Source organism: Rhinatrema bivittatum, chromosome 19 (assembly GCF_901001135.1).
Source record: "Rhinatrema bivittatum chromosome 19, aRhiBiv1.1, whole genome shotgun sequence".
NCBI lineage: Eukaryota > Metazoa > Chordata > Amphibia > Gymnophiona > Rhinatrematidae > Rhinatrema > Rhinatrema bivittatum.
In genome coordinates this window covers 44,172,350-44,189,064 of record NC_042633.1, presented here as the reverse complement: position 1 = coordinate 44,189,064, position 16,715 = coordinate 44,172,350, and the positions used below count along the sequence as shown (strand labels likewise).

The 16,715-nt window shown below is 51.2% G+C and overlaps 1 protein-coding gene across 1 annotated transcript; it reads right to left on the bottom strand.

The window, feature by feature from the left end:
• Positions 1–420: 420 nt before the first annotated feature.
• LOC115080541 (adenylate kinase isoenzyme 1-like) lies at positions 421–15,131 on the bottom strand. Its single transcript, XM_029584754.1, has 5 exons — positions 14,999–15,131; positions 8,546–8,745; positions 8,206–8,322; positions 1,289–1,480; positions 421–557 (listed from the first exon to the last, which is right to left on the bottom strand). The coding sequence occupies exons 1-5, from the start codon at positions 15,057–15,059 to the stop codon at positions 489–491; spliced, it is 639 nt and encodes a 212-aa protein (XP_029440614.1). The 5' UTR covers positions 15,060–15,131; the 3' UTR covers positions 421–488.
• Positions 15,132–16,715: the final 1,584 nt, after the last annotated feature.

The window sequence follows — 16,715 nt, the reverse complement described above, 5'->3', positions numbered from 1 at the left end:
ACGGAAGGAAATCCCTGAGCCGGGAAACATCCATAAAATCGCCTTTTGGCTACCGGCTTCCATCCTGGAACAGCCACTGCCCTACCCCCCCCCCCCCCAGGTGCTGATGGCCCACAGTCACGGCTCTAAAGTATGAAAAGCCTGCCACCCTGGGCCTTACTGGCAGAGCCGAGTGGCGTAACTGTCGCTGTGTGTGGTGTGAGGGGAGGGGGGAGGCCTGTGTTGGAAATAGCGTAACTGTGATCAGCTGCCTCAGCCGGTGTCCTTGTTCCATTTCTACCTCCCTCTGATTTATCCTCACCTCAAGCATAGACCCCCCCCCCCCCACCACCTTTAACAGAGAGACTGTGAGTGCACTGCCCCCCTCCCCCCCCCCCCCCCCCTCCCCGGTGCTTACACAGCATCAGCACAAAGTCAGAGTTGATTTTACAGTCTGTATTCGGAAGCCAAGGCCCTGGCTCTGGGGAGGGACCGGCTTCCGGCAGCTTTTATTCCAGGGAGTCGAGCACAGCACAGGTCTTCAGGAACACATCTTCCTGGGACTCCTCACCCAGAATCTGCAAAACAGTCACCTCGGGCAGTCATTACCCCGTGCCGGGAGAGGGGAGGGGAGGAGAGGCTCAGACTGAAAGAGGGGAGGAGTGGGGAACACATCTTCCTGGGACTCCTCACCCAGAATCTGCAAAACAGTCACCTCGGGCAGTCATTACCCCGTGCCAGAACAGGAGAGGAGAGGGGAGGAGAGGCTCAGACTGAAAGAGGGGAGGAGTGGGGAACACATCTTCCTGGGACTCCTCACCCAGAATCTGCAAAACAGACACCTCGGGCAGTCATTACCCCGTGCCAGAACAGGAGAGGGGAGGGGAGGAGAGGCTCAGACTGAAAGAGGGGAGGAGTGGGGAACACATCTTCCTGGGACTCCTCACCCAGAATCTGCAAAACAGTCACCTCGGGCAGTCATTACCCCGTGCCAGAACAGGAGAGGAGAGGGGAGGAGAGGCTCAGACTGAAAGAGGGGAGGAGTGGGGAACACATCTTCCTGGGACTCTTCACCCAGAATCTGCAAAACAGACACCTCGGGCAGTCATTACCCCGTGCCAGAACAGGAGAGGAGAGGGGAGGAGAGGCTCAGACTGAAAGAGGGGAGGAGTGGGGAACACATCTTCCTGGGACTCTTCACCCAGAATCTGCAAAACAGACACCTCGGGCAGTCATTACTCCGCGGCATGAGAGGGGAGGAGTGGGGAAGCCGGGGGGGAGAGGAGCTTTTCCTGCTTCGGCCACGCACCTTTCGAAGCAGGTTCTTGTTTTGGTAATAGTTCACGATAGACTCTTCCTGCTTGAAGTACCCTTCCATACGCCTCTTGATAGTTTCTTCGTTGTCGTCAAATCTGTGGCTCGTCTGTCCCCGGATCAGGAGGCGTTTCACCATGGTCTCTGCCGAGCATTCATACATGATCACAACCTTAGGGAGGCCCACCTGGTGTCAGATGGGAGGGGAGGGGAGGGGAGGCAGTGTTAGAGCACCTGGGGCGCAACACAACAGGGAATCTAAGGGGGGGGGGAGGCACCTTCCGTGGGAACCCCGGGTTTAACGTTTCCCCCATGTCAATCGGTAGGAAACTCAAGGAGCCCGGAGGAAAAGGGTGGAAGGATACCCTAAGGGACCTGGCTCCCAGCGCCAGACTCTTAACACCCTTCGTCCCAGCAGCCACGTGCCTCTCGGTCACCATTTATATACACACTCCCAGCCCTCGGTCACAGTGACACATGGGTTATGCAGATACAAACCCCCCCATCCACATTCCCCCCATCCCTTACATGACATCTCTTCCCTGCAAGAGTCGGTCACAGGCCAGGGACCCTTCTCTCCCCTCCTTTTTCATGACACTGCAGCAATCGTTTGTATTTAGTTCAGCGAAACAAAAAAAGACAATCCTCATTTTCCCTGTACGTACCCGGATCAGTCCAGACCATGGGGCTGAGCCTCCTTTCCAGCAGGGGGAGACAGAGAGAAAAGCTGAAAGGGTAATCCCATATGAGGACAGTGCCCACCCTGCAACCCTTCAGTATTCGTCTGTCTCCAGCAGGTGTTAGCAGCTCACCCTTCGTTCTCTGCTTTAGGCTAGTCAGCCTTTTCTTTCTTCTTTCCTTACGGATCAAGCAAGTACTTGTTCTTATTTTCCTTCGTATTAAAGGAAATTTCAACTTTCAGTTTTTAATATAAGTTGCAGGTATTCCCCTACCTCCAACTTATTTGCAGTAGACCACTATTTTTTCTTTTTCTGGTCTCAGCAGGCCTTCAACCGGCAGCCAGACAGGCAGGAGTCAGCAGGTTTCCCTCCTGCTTCACTCTGGGCCTGCAGGCTGTCATTCAAACCTTTTTTTCTGCTTTTTTTTATTCAGAAGCGGCTCTCAAATGCTGCGGCAGGCAGCCTGCCTCTCCTGTGGGCAGCCCTCTTCGCGATTTTCGCGTCAGGGCCTATGCTCTGCTTGCCTGCCGGGTGGGGAAGGTCCTTCCTCAGCAGGACAAGCAAATCTAGCCCGGGGATCGACTTCCCCCGGCATGGCCAGGCCGTTCCCGGGTCGGCAAAGCCCGGGAACGGTGGCCATTTTGGATTTTTCAGCGGCTCCGTTTTTGGAGCTCCCTGGGGCTGGAGGGTCGGATTTTTCGGAGATACCCCCGATTTGAGCCCCGAGGGCCCCCAGGAGGGGTTCCCCGACCCACCCATGGGAAATCTAGGGTCCGTTTCTCAGTTGAATTTGTCCTCCTAATGCACACATCATACCTTGCAAGCCTGCAGGAGGAAGATGAATGCCCCCCCCCGACCCTCCCCCCCCTGCTAAAAATCCCTCCGCGCCGTTGATCCCTGGGCCAGCTGCGGAGCCCCAGGGGCCAGTGCGGGTGATCCCGGGGGTGCCCCCCCTCCCCAATCCCCCAGTGGATCCAGGTTTTCCGGACCCCGCCACTATTCCGGATTAGGAGGGTGCCCTTCCTTTGGAGGGGGACAACCCTAGAGCCCTTCGCTTATTCCGCAAGGAGGAGCTGGAGCCCCTCATCCCATTTGTCCTCCAGGAATTGAGGTTGGAGGGGCCCGCTGCGGATGACTCTATCCCCTCCCGGAGAAATGCTTGAAAATGCTCAAGAATCCCTTGGTCGACTCCTATGTCTCGGTGGTCACCAAGCATACCACGATCCCGGTGGAGGGATCGGCGCTCAAGGATGGACAGGATCGTAAGCTGGAAGCTCACATGAAGCGCATCTTCGAAGTCTTGGCTCTCGGAATCCGGGCGACTTGCTGCAGCAGTCTCATACTGCGGGCAGGCCTTAGGTGGGTCCAACAATTACTCGGCACCCAGGACCTCCCGCCGGCAGAGGCAGAGCAGGCTGAGTGTCTGGAAGCCATAATCGCTTACGGGGCAGACGCACTCTATGATCTGGTCCGTGTTCAAGCGAAGGCGATGGCTTCGGCAATGTCTGCCCGGAGATTTCTCTGGTTACGCAATTGGTCGGCCGATCAGTCTTCCAAAGACTGGTTAGGCACGTTGCCTTTCAAAGGTAAGTTGCTCTTTGGTGAGGACCTTGAGAAGCTTATGGACTCCTTAGGGAAAGACAAGGTCCATAAGCTTCCGGAGGACCGTCCTAAGCCATCCCGATCCTATACGCCCTGTCGTCCTCTATTCCGGGGCCAGCGTCGGTACACTCCGTGCGGCGGGGTGGTTCCTTTAGGGGTTACTCTTCCCGATCTCAGTCCTGGTCGCAGCCTTTTCGTGGGCGGCGGCACTTTTGCGAGGGCCAGCCAGCGCGCTCCACCCCCAAGCCTGCCACGCAATGAAGTTCAGCTGACTCATTCCTCGGTCCCCCCCCCTCGGCGGCCACCTCTCCCTGTTTCTCGAGGAATGGGTCAAAATCACGTCGGATCAGTGGGTCCTCGACATTAGAGACGGTTTTGCCTTCGAAATTGTCCGAGATCTTCCGGATCTTTTTCTCTTTTCTTCATGTGGGCGGTCCAAGAGAGACGCGGTGGAACAAACCCTCACCAGACTCCTGGATTTGGGGGCAGTGGTCCCAGTCCCGAAGAGGGAGCTTGGCATCGGCCAGTATTCCATTTACTTCGTCGTTCCCAAAAAGGGCGGGTCTTATCACCCGATTCTGGACCTCAAGATGGTCAATCGAGCCCTCAAAATTCCTCATTTCCGCATGGAAACCCTGCGAGCAGTCATCGTGGCGGTCCACCCCAGAGAGTTCCTCGCTTCACTCGATCTCACGGAGGCTTACTTCCATATTCCCATTCACCGCGACTACCAGAAGTATCTTCGCTTCCACATTCTCAACTAGGACTTCCAGTTTCGGGCGCTTCCTTTTGGCCTCGCAACCGCACCTCGCACCTTTACCAAGGTCATGGTGGTGGTCGCAGCAGCTCTTCGCCGGGAGGGAATCCTTGTTCATCCCTACCTGGACGACTGGCTCATCAGGGCCAAGTTGGCGGCCTCCTGTCAACAGGCGGTGGATCGTGTGTTAGCTCTCCTCGCGCATCTCAGGTGGATAGTGAACTTCTCCAAGAGCCACCTTCAGCCCTCCCAGGAGTTAGAGTTCCTGGGAGCCCACTTCGACACCCGAGTAGGCAAGGTCTTCTTACCGCGTGCGCGAGCCCTCAAGCTGATTGAACAGATCCAGAATCTGATTGCGCTCCCTTTCCCGACGGCCTGGGACTACCTGCAGTTTTTGGGATCCATGGCTTCCCCCATCGACCTCATCCCCTGGGCTTTTGCTCATATGCGTCCGTTATAGAAAGCTTTGCTGTCCCGTTGGCGGCCGGCGTCACAACTGTTTCACATGGTCCTTCCGTTCTTGGACTCTACAGTCGACGACTTGCAGTGGTGGCTGTCGCTACCTCATCTCCTCCAGGGGATGCCTCTCCAAGCGCCACAGTGGACGATAGTCACCACGGACGCCAGTCTGTCGGGCTGGGGTGTGGTCTGTCTCTCCCAGTCCACCCAGGGAACCTGGTCGCCGACTCAGTCTCGCTGGCACATCAATCGCTTGGAGACCTTGGCGGTTCGCCTGGCCCTTGAAGAGTTCCTCCCCCTGCTCCGCGGCAAGGCGGTAAGAGTCCTGTTCGACAACTCCACCACGGTGGCCTACATCAATTGCCAAGGGGGCACTCGCAGTCCCCCGGTGGCCCTGGAAACCAGCCGTCTCTTGGCTTGGGCGGAACAGAATCTGCAGTGCCTGGCGGCCTCCCACATTGCGAGCAAGGACAATGTCCAAGCCGATTTCCTCAGCCGTCAATTGCTCGATCCGGGGGATTGGGAACTCTCGGAGGCGGCCATGGCTCTGATAGTGGACAGGTGGGGTCCCCCCCACCTGGACTTAATGGCGACCCTGCGCAACTCCAAGGCCAATCGGTTCTTCAGTCGTTGGAGGGAGCACGGCTCAGAGGGCGTGGATGCTCTAGCTCTTCCTTGGCCAACGGATGTCCTTCTGTACATATTCCCTCCGTGGCCCCTGGTGGGAAAAGTTCTCAGGAGAATCGAACTCCACCGGGGACCCATGGTTCTGGTAGCACCCGAGTGGCCGCAAAGACCGTGGTTCGCAGATCTCATCAACCTGGCGACGGACGGCCCCCTTCGACTCTGTCATCTACCTCGTCTTCTTCGGCAGGGGGCCTGTATTTTTCTACCAGGCCGATCGCTTCTGTCTAGCGGCCTGGCTTTTGAACGGAGACTCCTGAGGCGTAAGGGCTATAAGGAGGTGGTCATCTCCATCTTGCTTCGGGCCCGGAAACAGTTGACTTCCCTGGCCTACGTGCGCATCTGGAAGGTTTTTGAGTCTGCTTGCGCGGAATCGGGTATCCCAGCACACTCCGCCCCGGTCTCTGTGGTTCTCTCTTTTCTTCAGAAGGGTCTCTCCAAGGGCCTCTCCTTCAGTTCTCTGCGAGTACAGGTCTCCGCGCTCGGCTCTCTCCTGGGTCAGGTGGACGGTCATCCGGACGTGATTCGGTTTCTGAGGGGCGTTAAACATCTCCGTCCCCCCTCTCGTGCCACGTGTCCGTCGTGGAGCCTTAACCTGGTTCTTCGGGCCCTCTGTTCGGCTCCGTTCGAACCCCTGCGCCACGCTAAAAGACCTTACGCTGAAGACTGTCTTCCTGGTCTCTATCTCCTGCGCTCGGCGGATCTCTGAGATTCAAGCGTTGTCCTGTCGGGAGCTCTTCTTGCGTTTTTCCGATTCAGGGGTTTCTCTCAAGACTGTTCCTTTCTTCTTGCCCAAAGTGGTCTCTACCTTCCACGTCAACCAGTCTGTAGAGCTCCCCGCGTTTTCCCCAGAGGAGATTGCGGGTACGACTGGGGGCGATCTTCGTCACTTAGATGTCAAACAGGTCCTGCTTTGCTATCTCCAGGTTACCAATGACTTTCGGGTTTCGGACCATCTTTTCGTCCTCTGGAGTGGGCCCAATCGGAGTAAACCGGCTTCTAAGACCACTATTGCCAGGTGGTTGAAGGAAGCGATCTCTTCGGCCTATCTTTGCCAAGGTCGGGCGATCCCCGAGGGCCTGAAGGCCCATTCACTGCGTTCTCAAGCTACTTCCTGGGCGGAGAGCCAGTCGGTCTCTCCGCAGGAGATTTGCAGGGCCGCCACTTGGACGTCTCTGCATACCTTTTCTAGACACTACCGTCTGGATGTGCAAGCTCCGGTCTTTGGCTCTTTTGGGCGACAAGTGCTTCGAGCGGGACTGTTTCGGTCCCACCCGGTTTAGGGAAGCTTTGGTACATCCCACAGTCTGGACTGATCCGGGTACGTACAGGGAAAAGGAAAATTTAGTTCTTACCTGTTAATTTTCGTTCATGTAATACCACGGATCAGTCCAGATGCCCTTCCCTGTCTGTCGTCTTTTTCTGTCCTCTTGAAGCTGGTTTTCTTGCAGGTTCTCGGACGTTACTTTTGTGCAAGAATACTGAGCGAATACACCGGAAGCCTTGGTTTTTTCAAGTACCAAGTTCATGCAAGAGCGTTTACTTTCTATCATGTTTACTCTGTTGTTCTACGGTTGCTCCATTGATCTTTATGGTTACTTGCTCGATCCTACTTTGGGTTTATTGTTTTCTGTTTTGACATGCGTTATACTGAAGGGTTACAGGGTAGGCTGTGTCCTCATCTAGGATATCCTTTCAGTTTTTGTCTGTCTCCACCTGCTGGAAAGGAGGCTCAACTCCACAGTCTGGACTGATCCGTGGTACTACAGGAACGAAAATTAACAGGTAAGAACTAATTTTCCTTTTGGTTTTTCCCTCCGCCACTGCCCCTGTTCTCTTGTCTGCCTCCCAGGCGCATTCAGCCTCCACCATGCTACAGGAACAGGTAACAGTGTTCCTGCTCCCCCTCTACCTCTTCCCCCCCCCCCCCCTCCCCTGCTTTCTCCTTTTCATCTCTGTTCCATTTCTGGCAGCCCCTGGTCACTCCTTTCCCCTTCTGTCTTCCCCAGCCACAATCTCTTTGCCTCGGCCTGAGCCTGCGAGCCAGGGGAGTTGAGGCTGCAGGCAGGAGGGATGTGTTTTATCACCTTTCAGTTTTGTGTAACGTTTCCTGATCTAGATTCGCAGGCTCTGGCTTGTGTAAGTTGATTTTACTGATACTTCTCTACCCCCTTGCATTACTGGCACTCTCCTGTCCCTGCCCTTCTTTAAGCCTCTCCCTCCAGTGCTATGCAGAAGTGATTTCTTTTTGAGAAACTCAGATTAAATTTGTCTTAAATTTGTAAATGGTCTTTCCTGCAACATAAGGGAGGGAGAGGCAATGCTGACTGGAGAAGCGTGGTGCTCAACCTCAGCACCGGTGTAGGGTTAGTGCAAGATGTATTAGGTCCCGCCCACACCTGCTTCACCTTTATTTCTACCAAATAAGAGAGAACCAGCCCTCTTGCAGGAGCTCGCCGTATTATAAAAGAGCTTTTCACAGATTCCCGTAAGATGTGATTTACGGATGCAGCCACCCTGGGTTAGACCAGTGTCCAGCCTGGCCAGGGGAGCCAGCTGGGCTAGAGAGGTACTGCTTACTAGATATAGAGATGGTGTTACTCCCCTCGTGTGCAGTGCACACTGTGGTGTGATCCCAGACCCCTCCGGTTCTCAACCAGCAGACTCAAGGCATCCCCTAGGCCGCTATGGACCCCCCCCCCCCCCCCAGGTAACAGGGCCAGGGCTCACCATTTTCTCAAATGCCTCCGCCTGAGCAACATCGCGTGGAAATCCATCGATCAGGTAGCCTTTTTCGTTATCCAGCTTCGTTAACATGTTGTCCCTAAGCAGCTCCATGACAATGTCCTGGCAGGGACGAGAGAAGTGTTTGTAAAGCTATCAGTCTCCTGCTGGAAGAGATCCATAATGTCTCACTTCCTCCCTGTTGTCGTCGACTTCATCTGTCTGTCCATCTTTCCTTTCTTCTGTGTCCGTTCCCCCCCCCCCCCCCCCCCCCCCCAATACCTCGTGATCTATCCCCGACCTGGGCCCTGTCCCGTAGTTTGCCCACTTGGGTATACGTACTCACCAGGGCCACGCTCTCGCCCTTCTGCATGATATCTCTGATCTGCCGGCCTCGTGAGGTGGAGTAGCTTGCCTCAACTCGCAACAGGTCCCCGATACAGAAGTGATTGTAGCCATATTTAGCGACTATCTTCTCGCACTGCGTGTTTCTCCCAGAACCAGGACCTCCCAGCACAAGGATGACGGTTTGAGATTTAAGTTTTTCTGTATGCAAAAAATATTGAACAAAAAAAAGCAAAATGGGACACCTGAGGGCCCACCTAAGAGAGCTTCCTAGAATCTGCTCTGAATCAAGGAAGCTTTTCCTGATCTGCCCTCCACCAACGAGAGCTTCCTCTAGTCCAGCCCCATCAAAGACCACTTGCCAGAATCTGCTTCCATACTGAAACCTTTTCCTGATTCCCTCCCAGTCCTTCCACCCAAAAGAGCTTCATAAAATCTGTTCCCAAGCATGAGAGCTTCCTTAATCTGCTTCTGCTTCCCTTCAGAGCATCCCCCAATCTGTTCCCAATTGAGAGAGCATCTTTAATCTGCTCCTTCATCCCAAGAGAGCGTCCCCCAGTCAGTTCCCAATGGAGAGAGCGTCCTTAATCTGCTCCTTCATCCCAAGCGAGCGTCCCCCAATCTGTTCCCAATGGAGAGAGCGTCTTTAATCTGCTCCTTCATCCCAAGAGAGCATCCCCCAGTCAGTTCCCAATGGAGAGAGCGTCCTTAATCTGCTCCTTCTTCCCAAGCGAGCGTCCCCCAATCTGTTCCCAATGGAGAGAGCTTCCTTAATCTGCTCCTTCATCCCAAGTGAGCGTCCCCCAATTTCCCAATGGAGAGAGCTTCCTTAATCTGCTCCTCTTTCCCAAACGAGTGTCCCCCAGTCTGTTCCCAGTGGAGAGAGCTTCCTTAATCTGCTCCTTCATCCCAAGAGAGCATCGTCCAATCTGTTCCCAATGGAGAGAGCTTCCTTAATCTGCTCCTCTTTCCCAAGAGAGTGCCCCAGTCTGTTCCCAATGGAGAAAGCTTCCTTAATCTGCTCCTTCATCCCAAGTGAGCGTCCCCCAATCTGTTCCCAATGGAGAGAGCTTCCTTAATCTGCTCCTCTTTCCCAAGCGAGCATCCCCCAGTCTGTTCCCAATGGAGAGAGCTTCCTTAATCTGCTCCTACCCAAGACACTTTCCTAGAAACATGGAAGTTTTGTGATCTACCCTCACCCACGAGAGCTTCACTGAATCTGCTCCCAACCAAGACAACCTGCTGATCCATTCCTGCCCCTCAAGACCACATTAGAATCTGCTTCTACCCAAGGCAGTTTTTCCTGACCACCTACCAACCAGGCAATCTACTTTAATCTGTTGCACCCTCCCCTGCCAGAAGCTTCTTCCAAGGTGCCCTTTCCCCAAGACACTGATCTTGATCCACTCCTCTCTCTCTCGAGAGCTTCCTCCACTCTGTTCCCCATGAATAGAGCTACCTTACTCTGCACCTGGCAAGATTATTGCTTCCATTACTCTCCCAGCGCCCTGGAAAATCCATCCCCCCCCCTCAGCAAACCCCTCATCCACCACCATTCAAGGAAGCTTTCTTGATCTCGTACCATCAAGGCCTTCCTCAAGATATATTCCTCCCACTTTACCTCGCCATACACACCCACACCCAACCACACCCACCCCTGCACACACAAACACACACACGCGCACACTCTACCCCAGAGCACCACCCTGCAGTCTCTCCTATCTCCTAAAGGCAAGGGCATGCACCACGGGGCAGTCTTCATGCAGGTATTAATGACCCCCTACCACAGTCCGGCGAAGAGGCAGAGCAGCATCACAAGCCCCAACCTGCAGCCGCCCTAACCACTGCTCCCCCAGCTGGAGCAGACTCTGGGAGCACCCGTCCTAATGTGTGCGGGAAGAGCTAAGTTGTAAGAGGGTAAGCAGAGCTTTGTGACTGAATTTTTGTATGTAATGCTGTGGGAGTTAGTGGATTCCTGTGTATATATAAAATATATATTGTTTTAGGGGGGCTATGTCCTCCTTGTTTTAATGCAATTGTAACTTATAATTTTTCTTAATAAAGGAGATTTAAAGTGAGAAAATAAAAAAAAAAAAAAAAAAAAAAGCAAAACCATCCCGTACCAGGGTTGTCACCTCGGGTTCAGGGCACGTCAAAAGCATGTAGGGGGGGTGGTGGAGAAACAGCTTTCTGTGTTGTATTCCTTCTGCACGTGGCTAAATGCCAGTATAAGAGCAACTTGTATGAGAGGTGGGGCAGGACCTGGCTGGAAGGCTGCTGGGGTTAACCTCATCTCCAGCACCCCGAGTGCCTTCAAACCTGGGGGACAGCTGTGCTCTTCTCAAGCAACCACAACTGCGCTGGAGTGTCCCTCCCTGACTGCACACTATGATATTTATTTATTTATTTTTAATTTTTATAGACCGAAGTTCTTATAGGAACTACAAATCAATCCGGTTTACAATCAACTTTTAAATGCCCAAAAAGAGTAGTGGGCTTTACATAGAACAGTTGAACAATAAAACAGGTAACAATAGAACTAACAATAATGCTGGAACAAATAGAATAGATAACCAATTAAACATAGTAATATAGTAATAAATATTATATAGAAAATAAATATAAAAGAGATAGAGTAAATGGAGTGTGAGTACAGTATAAATACAAAAGATGAAAGAGTGATAGTCTCACTCGCTGCTCATGTCCCTCACCTCACATACAGAGATGGAGTCTCCCTCCCTCCCTGACATCACATCCCATGATGGAGTCTCTCACTCGCTGCTCATGTCCTTCACCTCACATACAGAGATGGAGTCTCCCTCCCTACCCAACATCCCATCCCATGATTTATTTATTTATTTATTTAGACTTTTTTGTTTTATACCAAAGTATAGCGTGTTGCCTTCACTCCGGTTTACATTTTTAAACAAATTAATACATATAACACATTCGTATGATAAATTAACACGTTTACAAACAACTAGATGCATTTCGGCCTGTAGTAATAGTGTATGAACAGGTCTATAAGAATACAATCTAAGTCGGTTATATCATCAAGTGTGGCCGTGAAAGGTTGGTAGATCAGGAAATAATATAGATGTCGACATTTTGTATGTAAGAGTTCCATGCGTTGGGTCCTGCGATAGAGAAGGCTCTATTCCTGGTGTTGGATAGTTTAGCAGAGGGTAGGGAGGGTATGACTAGTTTCATTTTATTGGTATTTCTTGTCGAGCGAGGTGTTTTGTGGAGTTGGATCATGTATATTTCATTGTGTAGTATGGTTAGGGACTTGTATTTGATCCTTTGTTCGATCGGTAACCAGTGAAGGCTCTTCAGTACCGGAGTGATGTGATCAAATTTCTTTTTGCCGGTGAGAACCCTGGCTGCAGCATTTTGTAGTAATTGAAGTGGTTTTAATGTTGATCTGGGGAGGCCAATGAGAAGCGAATTGCAGTAATCAAGACTTGAGAAGATGAGAGATTGCAGAACAGTTCTGAAGTTTTGTGGGTGTAAAAGTGGTTTAAGGTGTTTTAGAATATGAAGTTTGTGGAAGCCTTCTTTTGTTTTCATTGTTATACACTTTTTGAAGTTCAAATCGTTGTCTATCCAGATACCAAGGTCTTTTACAAAGCTCTTCAGATGGATTATATTGTTATCAATTTGTACGCAAGGCATTGTGGTTATTTGATCTGAGATGTTTCTTTTGATGAGGATGCATTCAGTTTTGCTCATATTGAGGCATAAGTATATGTTAAAGAGGGTGGCCGACAGGGTGGACCCTTGTGGGACCCCAGTTTCAAGGGGACAGGGGTCAGAGGAGTTATTATTAAGGGTGACTTTGAAGGACCTGTCTGATAAGAATGAAGAGAACAAATCCAGAGTTTTGCCTGATAGTCCTATGTTGGCAAGTCTTGATATTAATTTTTTGTGATCTACTGTGTCGAAAGCTGCAGAAAGATCGAGTAGAATTAATAATTGGTTTAACTTATTGTCAGAACCTCTTATTATTTTATTCGATAAATTGAGTAGCAGGGTTTCAGTGCTGCGGTTTTTTCTGAAACAGTGTTGTGAGGGATGAAGAATATTGTAGTTTTCTAAGTGATCATTGAGTTGTTTCAAGGCTGCTTTCTCTGTCATCTTGGCAAGTAAGGCCGGTAATTGTTCAGATCTTTTGGGTCCAGGTTCTTTTTTTTTCAATATTGGGTGATTGTTGCCATTTTTAAGATGGCTGGTAGTTGTCCCTCTTCAAGAGATTTGTTGATTATGGCCGCTAAAGTTGGGGCTATAATATGAGCCATTTCCTTGAACACGTGGGTTGGGATAGTATCCAGATCAAGCCGAGCTGGGTTAATTTTTCGTAACATCTTTTCTGTTTCGGTATTTGAGATTGGTTCGAAGTTCAACCAGGGTGTTATAGTTGATGGGATGGATGGAATTTCAGCAATTGAAGGGTTATTAAAGGAGTCAGTTATTTTGTTTATTTTGTTCCTAAAGAACATGGCAAGGTCTTGACTTAGGTTATTTGCGTCGGCAATGGGGGAGTTTTTGCTGTTCTTGTCTATAAGGTCTATGATGGAGTCTCACTCGCTGCTCATGTCCTTCACCTCACATACAGAGATGGAGTCTCCCTCCATCCCCGACATCACATCCCATGATGGACTCTCACTCACTGCTCATGTCCTTCACCTCAGATACAGAGATGGAGTCTCCCTCCATCCCCGACATCACATCCCATGATGGACTCTCACTCACTGCTCATGTCCTTCACCTCAGATACAGAGATGGAGTCTCCCTCCATCCCCGACATCACATCCCATGATGGACTCTCACTCACTGCTCATGTCCTTCACCTCAGATACAGAGATGGAGTCTCCCTCCATCCCCGACATCACATCCCATGATGGACTCTCACTCCCTGCTCATGTCCTTCACCTCAGATACAGAGATGGAGTCTCCCTCCATCCCTGACATCACATCCCATGATGGACTCTCCCTCACTGCTCATGTCCTTCACCTCACATACAGAGATGGAGTCTCACTCCATCCCTGACATCACATCCCATGATGGACTCTCACTCACTGCTCATGTCCTTCACCTCACATACAGAGGTGGAGTCTCCCTCCATCCCTGACATCACATCCCATGATGGATTCTCACTCACTGCTCATGTCCTTCACCTCAGATACAGAGATGGAGTCTCACTCTATCCCCGACATTACATTCCATGATGGAGTCACACTCACTGCTCATGTCCTTCACCTCAGATACAGTGATGGAGTCTCCCTCCATCCCCGACATCACATCCCATGATGGACTCTCACTCACTGCTCATGTCCTTCACCTCAGATACAGAGATGGAGTCTCACTCTATCCCCGACATTACATCCCATGATGGAGTCTCACTCACTGCTCATGTCCTTCACCTCAGATACAGTGATGGAGTCTCACTCTATCCCTGACATTACATCCCATGATGGAGTCTCACTCACTGCTCATGTCCTTCACCTCAGATACAGTGATGGAGTCTCTCTCCTATCACACACTGCCATAGAGTCTCACTCAACTCCTCTCATCCTCCACAACAGAGTCTCACTAGCTCCCCCCATCCCTGACCTCACCCAGTGATGGAATCTCCCTCCATCCCTGACATCACATCCCATGATGGAGTTGCACTCACTGCTCATGTCCTTCACCTCAGATACAGAGATGGAGTCTCACTCTATCCCTGACATCACATCCCATGATGGACTCTCACTGCTCATGTCCTTCACCTCACATACAGAGGTGGAGTCTCCCTCCATCCCTGACATCACATCCCATGATGGACTCTCACTCACTGCTCATGTCCTTCACCTTAGATACAGAGATGGAGTCTCACTCTATCCCCGACATCACATCCCATGATGGACTCTCCCTCACTGCTCATGTCCTTCACCTCACATACAGAGATGGAGTCTCACTCTATCCCTGACATTACATCCCATGATGGAGTCTCACTCACTGCTCATGTCCTTCACCTCAGATACAGTGATGGAGTCTCACTCCTATCACACACTGCCATAGAGTCTCACTCAACTCCTCTCATCCTCCACAACAGAGTCTCACTAGCTCCCCCCATCCCTGACCTCACCCAGTGATGGAATCTCCCTCCATCCCTGACATCACATCCCATGATGGAGTTGCACTCACTCCTCTTCCCTCATATCATACAGAGATGGGAGTCTCACTCGTACCTTACCGTTCATTTAAAATAAATAAATAAATCATAGCAATCGAGCATTTCCGTGAATTTTTAAAACAAAACGGCAGGAGACCCGGTTCTAGGGTGATGTGTACCTTTGTGTGCTACAGGAACGGGTACCCTGAGCCATTAGGACTGGTGAGCATGGCACTGCCCACAGCCCTGAGGCCACGCTGACCTGGAAATCCTGCCTCTAGAAAGTTTTACTTTACCATAAGAAGACTGGCGGCGTTTCTGCCCGGATCCTGCAGGCTTACTGTTACAATTTCCCATCCTTCTTCTTCAAGTGTTCGCCTCTGATTTCTGTCTGTCTCCGGCATTGACTGCTGGCTCAGTCATTTTCAATTTTTTCCCCAGGTTTACCTGCATATTCTGATGTCACAAGGGGCCTTTGGGCAGTACCACTAACACAGGCTTAAGGGGTGGTGGGGGAAGGAGGGGCTGCTGCTGTGTTCAGGGAGGGTTGTGGAGGAGGCAGCTAGGGAGGGGGGGGGGGGCAAAGCTAGAGAGGGGGGCAACTTGTTCTCTGGGATGGACTGTGCGGCGTGAGAAGAGTCGCCTGGACCCAGGGGCCCGCTGTGAGGTGAGTCACTTCAGTTCTACCTGCTTGCCTTCTGTCATAACATGGAGTGCTTCTGCCTGTTCCGGTCTGATCTCCATGGGAAGGGGCTATCCGCACCTGGCCTGCAGTCACCTGCCCTGCACCACTCATCACTCAATCAGTTCTACTTCAGAGTCTGCTATTATCCTTAACTAACTGCAGCAAACTGTGCCTGGTAGCCCTTTCCAGTACCCTGGGCAGGGGAATTCCTATCCCCCTCACCCTTCCCCTTTTTATTCTGGGCAGGGGAACTCCTATCCCTGATACCCCTCACCCTTCCCCTTTTTATTCTGGGCAGGGGAGCTCCTATCCCCGGTACCCTTCACCCTTCCCATTTCTGATACTGTGGGTAGGGGAACTCTGACTTCAGGTAAACCTCACCCTTCCCCCTGGTCAGGGGAATTCCTACGTCTGGTACCCTTTACTCTTCCCAATACTGTGCGCAAGGGTACTTTTACCCCTGGTTAACCCTCACCCTTCCCCCTAGGCAAGGAACCTTCTACCTCTGTTACCCTTTAGCCTTCCCATTGCTGTGGTCAGGTGCATGCTGACCTCTGGTAACCATGCTTTATCTTTAAACATCTTTAGTTAACAATGACAGATTATAAAACAAGTTCACTAGATTCCAATATCATTGCCAATTTTGAACAGTCACAGAAACAGAATCTCTTTTTCCACCTTTTTTTTAATTCTACCCTTCATTCCCCCCACCCCTCACTTTCATCCCCTCCCAGTAACAGCAACTTACAGGGCCTTCCTATGATGTCCAACATTTGATGAGAATGTCACAGAGTGCATTTGTTCCTGATGACTCCATGACTAAAATGCTGCCCTTTAGCTGGTAACATGGCAACATGGTAACCTGGTAACAAGTGCCATTCATCCTCTGGGCACTGTATCTTTCAACGTCTTTATTAAGCAGTAACAAGGCCTTACAGGGAAAGTGTATCCGACAAGAGATGTTTTTAAATTCCTGCCAAGGGCTTACAAGGCCCACCTAACCGTGCCAGACACCTGCCAAAAATGCATGACAGCTCCGGGATCTGTGGGAGGTTCCCATTTGGTACTTGTATTGCAATCTACTGAACTTGAGAAATAATTTTTCAACGTCTTTGTTAAACAATAACAGATTATACGAGTTTAGTAGATTGCGATCCAATTGCCAAATGTGAACATTCCCAGAAAGATGAGAATGTTTTTCCCTCCCAGTAATAACAGGTTGCAAGGCTCAAGCGTTCGGGCATGGAACCTGCCTAGAGAGCCAATGCACGAGTTCAACCTGGGCAGACTGAGCCCCGCTGCATCTATGGAGTTGTAGTTCTCATTCC

What these genes read in the sequence shown, in the direction of transcription:
- LOC115080541 (XM_029584754.1), bottom strand. Translation starts at nt 15,059, where the DNA reads ATGGGAAATTGTAACAGTAAGCCTGCAGGATCCGGGCAGAAACGCCGC. An exon ending in ACGCCGCCAGTCTTCTTATG is followed by an intron (nt 8,746 to 14,998) that starts GTAAAGTAAAAC and finishes TTTTGCATACAG; the next exon opens with AAAAACTTAAATCTCAAACC. An exon ending in AGGGCGAGAGCGTGGCCCTG is followed by an intron (nt 8,323 to 8,545) that starts GTGAGTACGTAT and finishes CGTCCCTGCCAG; the next exon opens with GACATTGTCATGGAGCTGCT.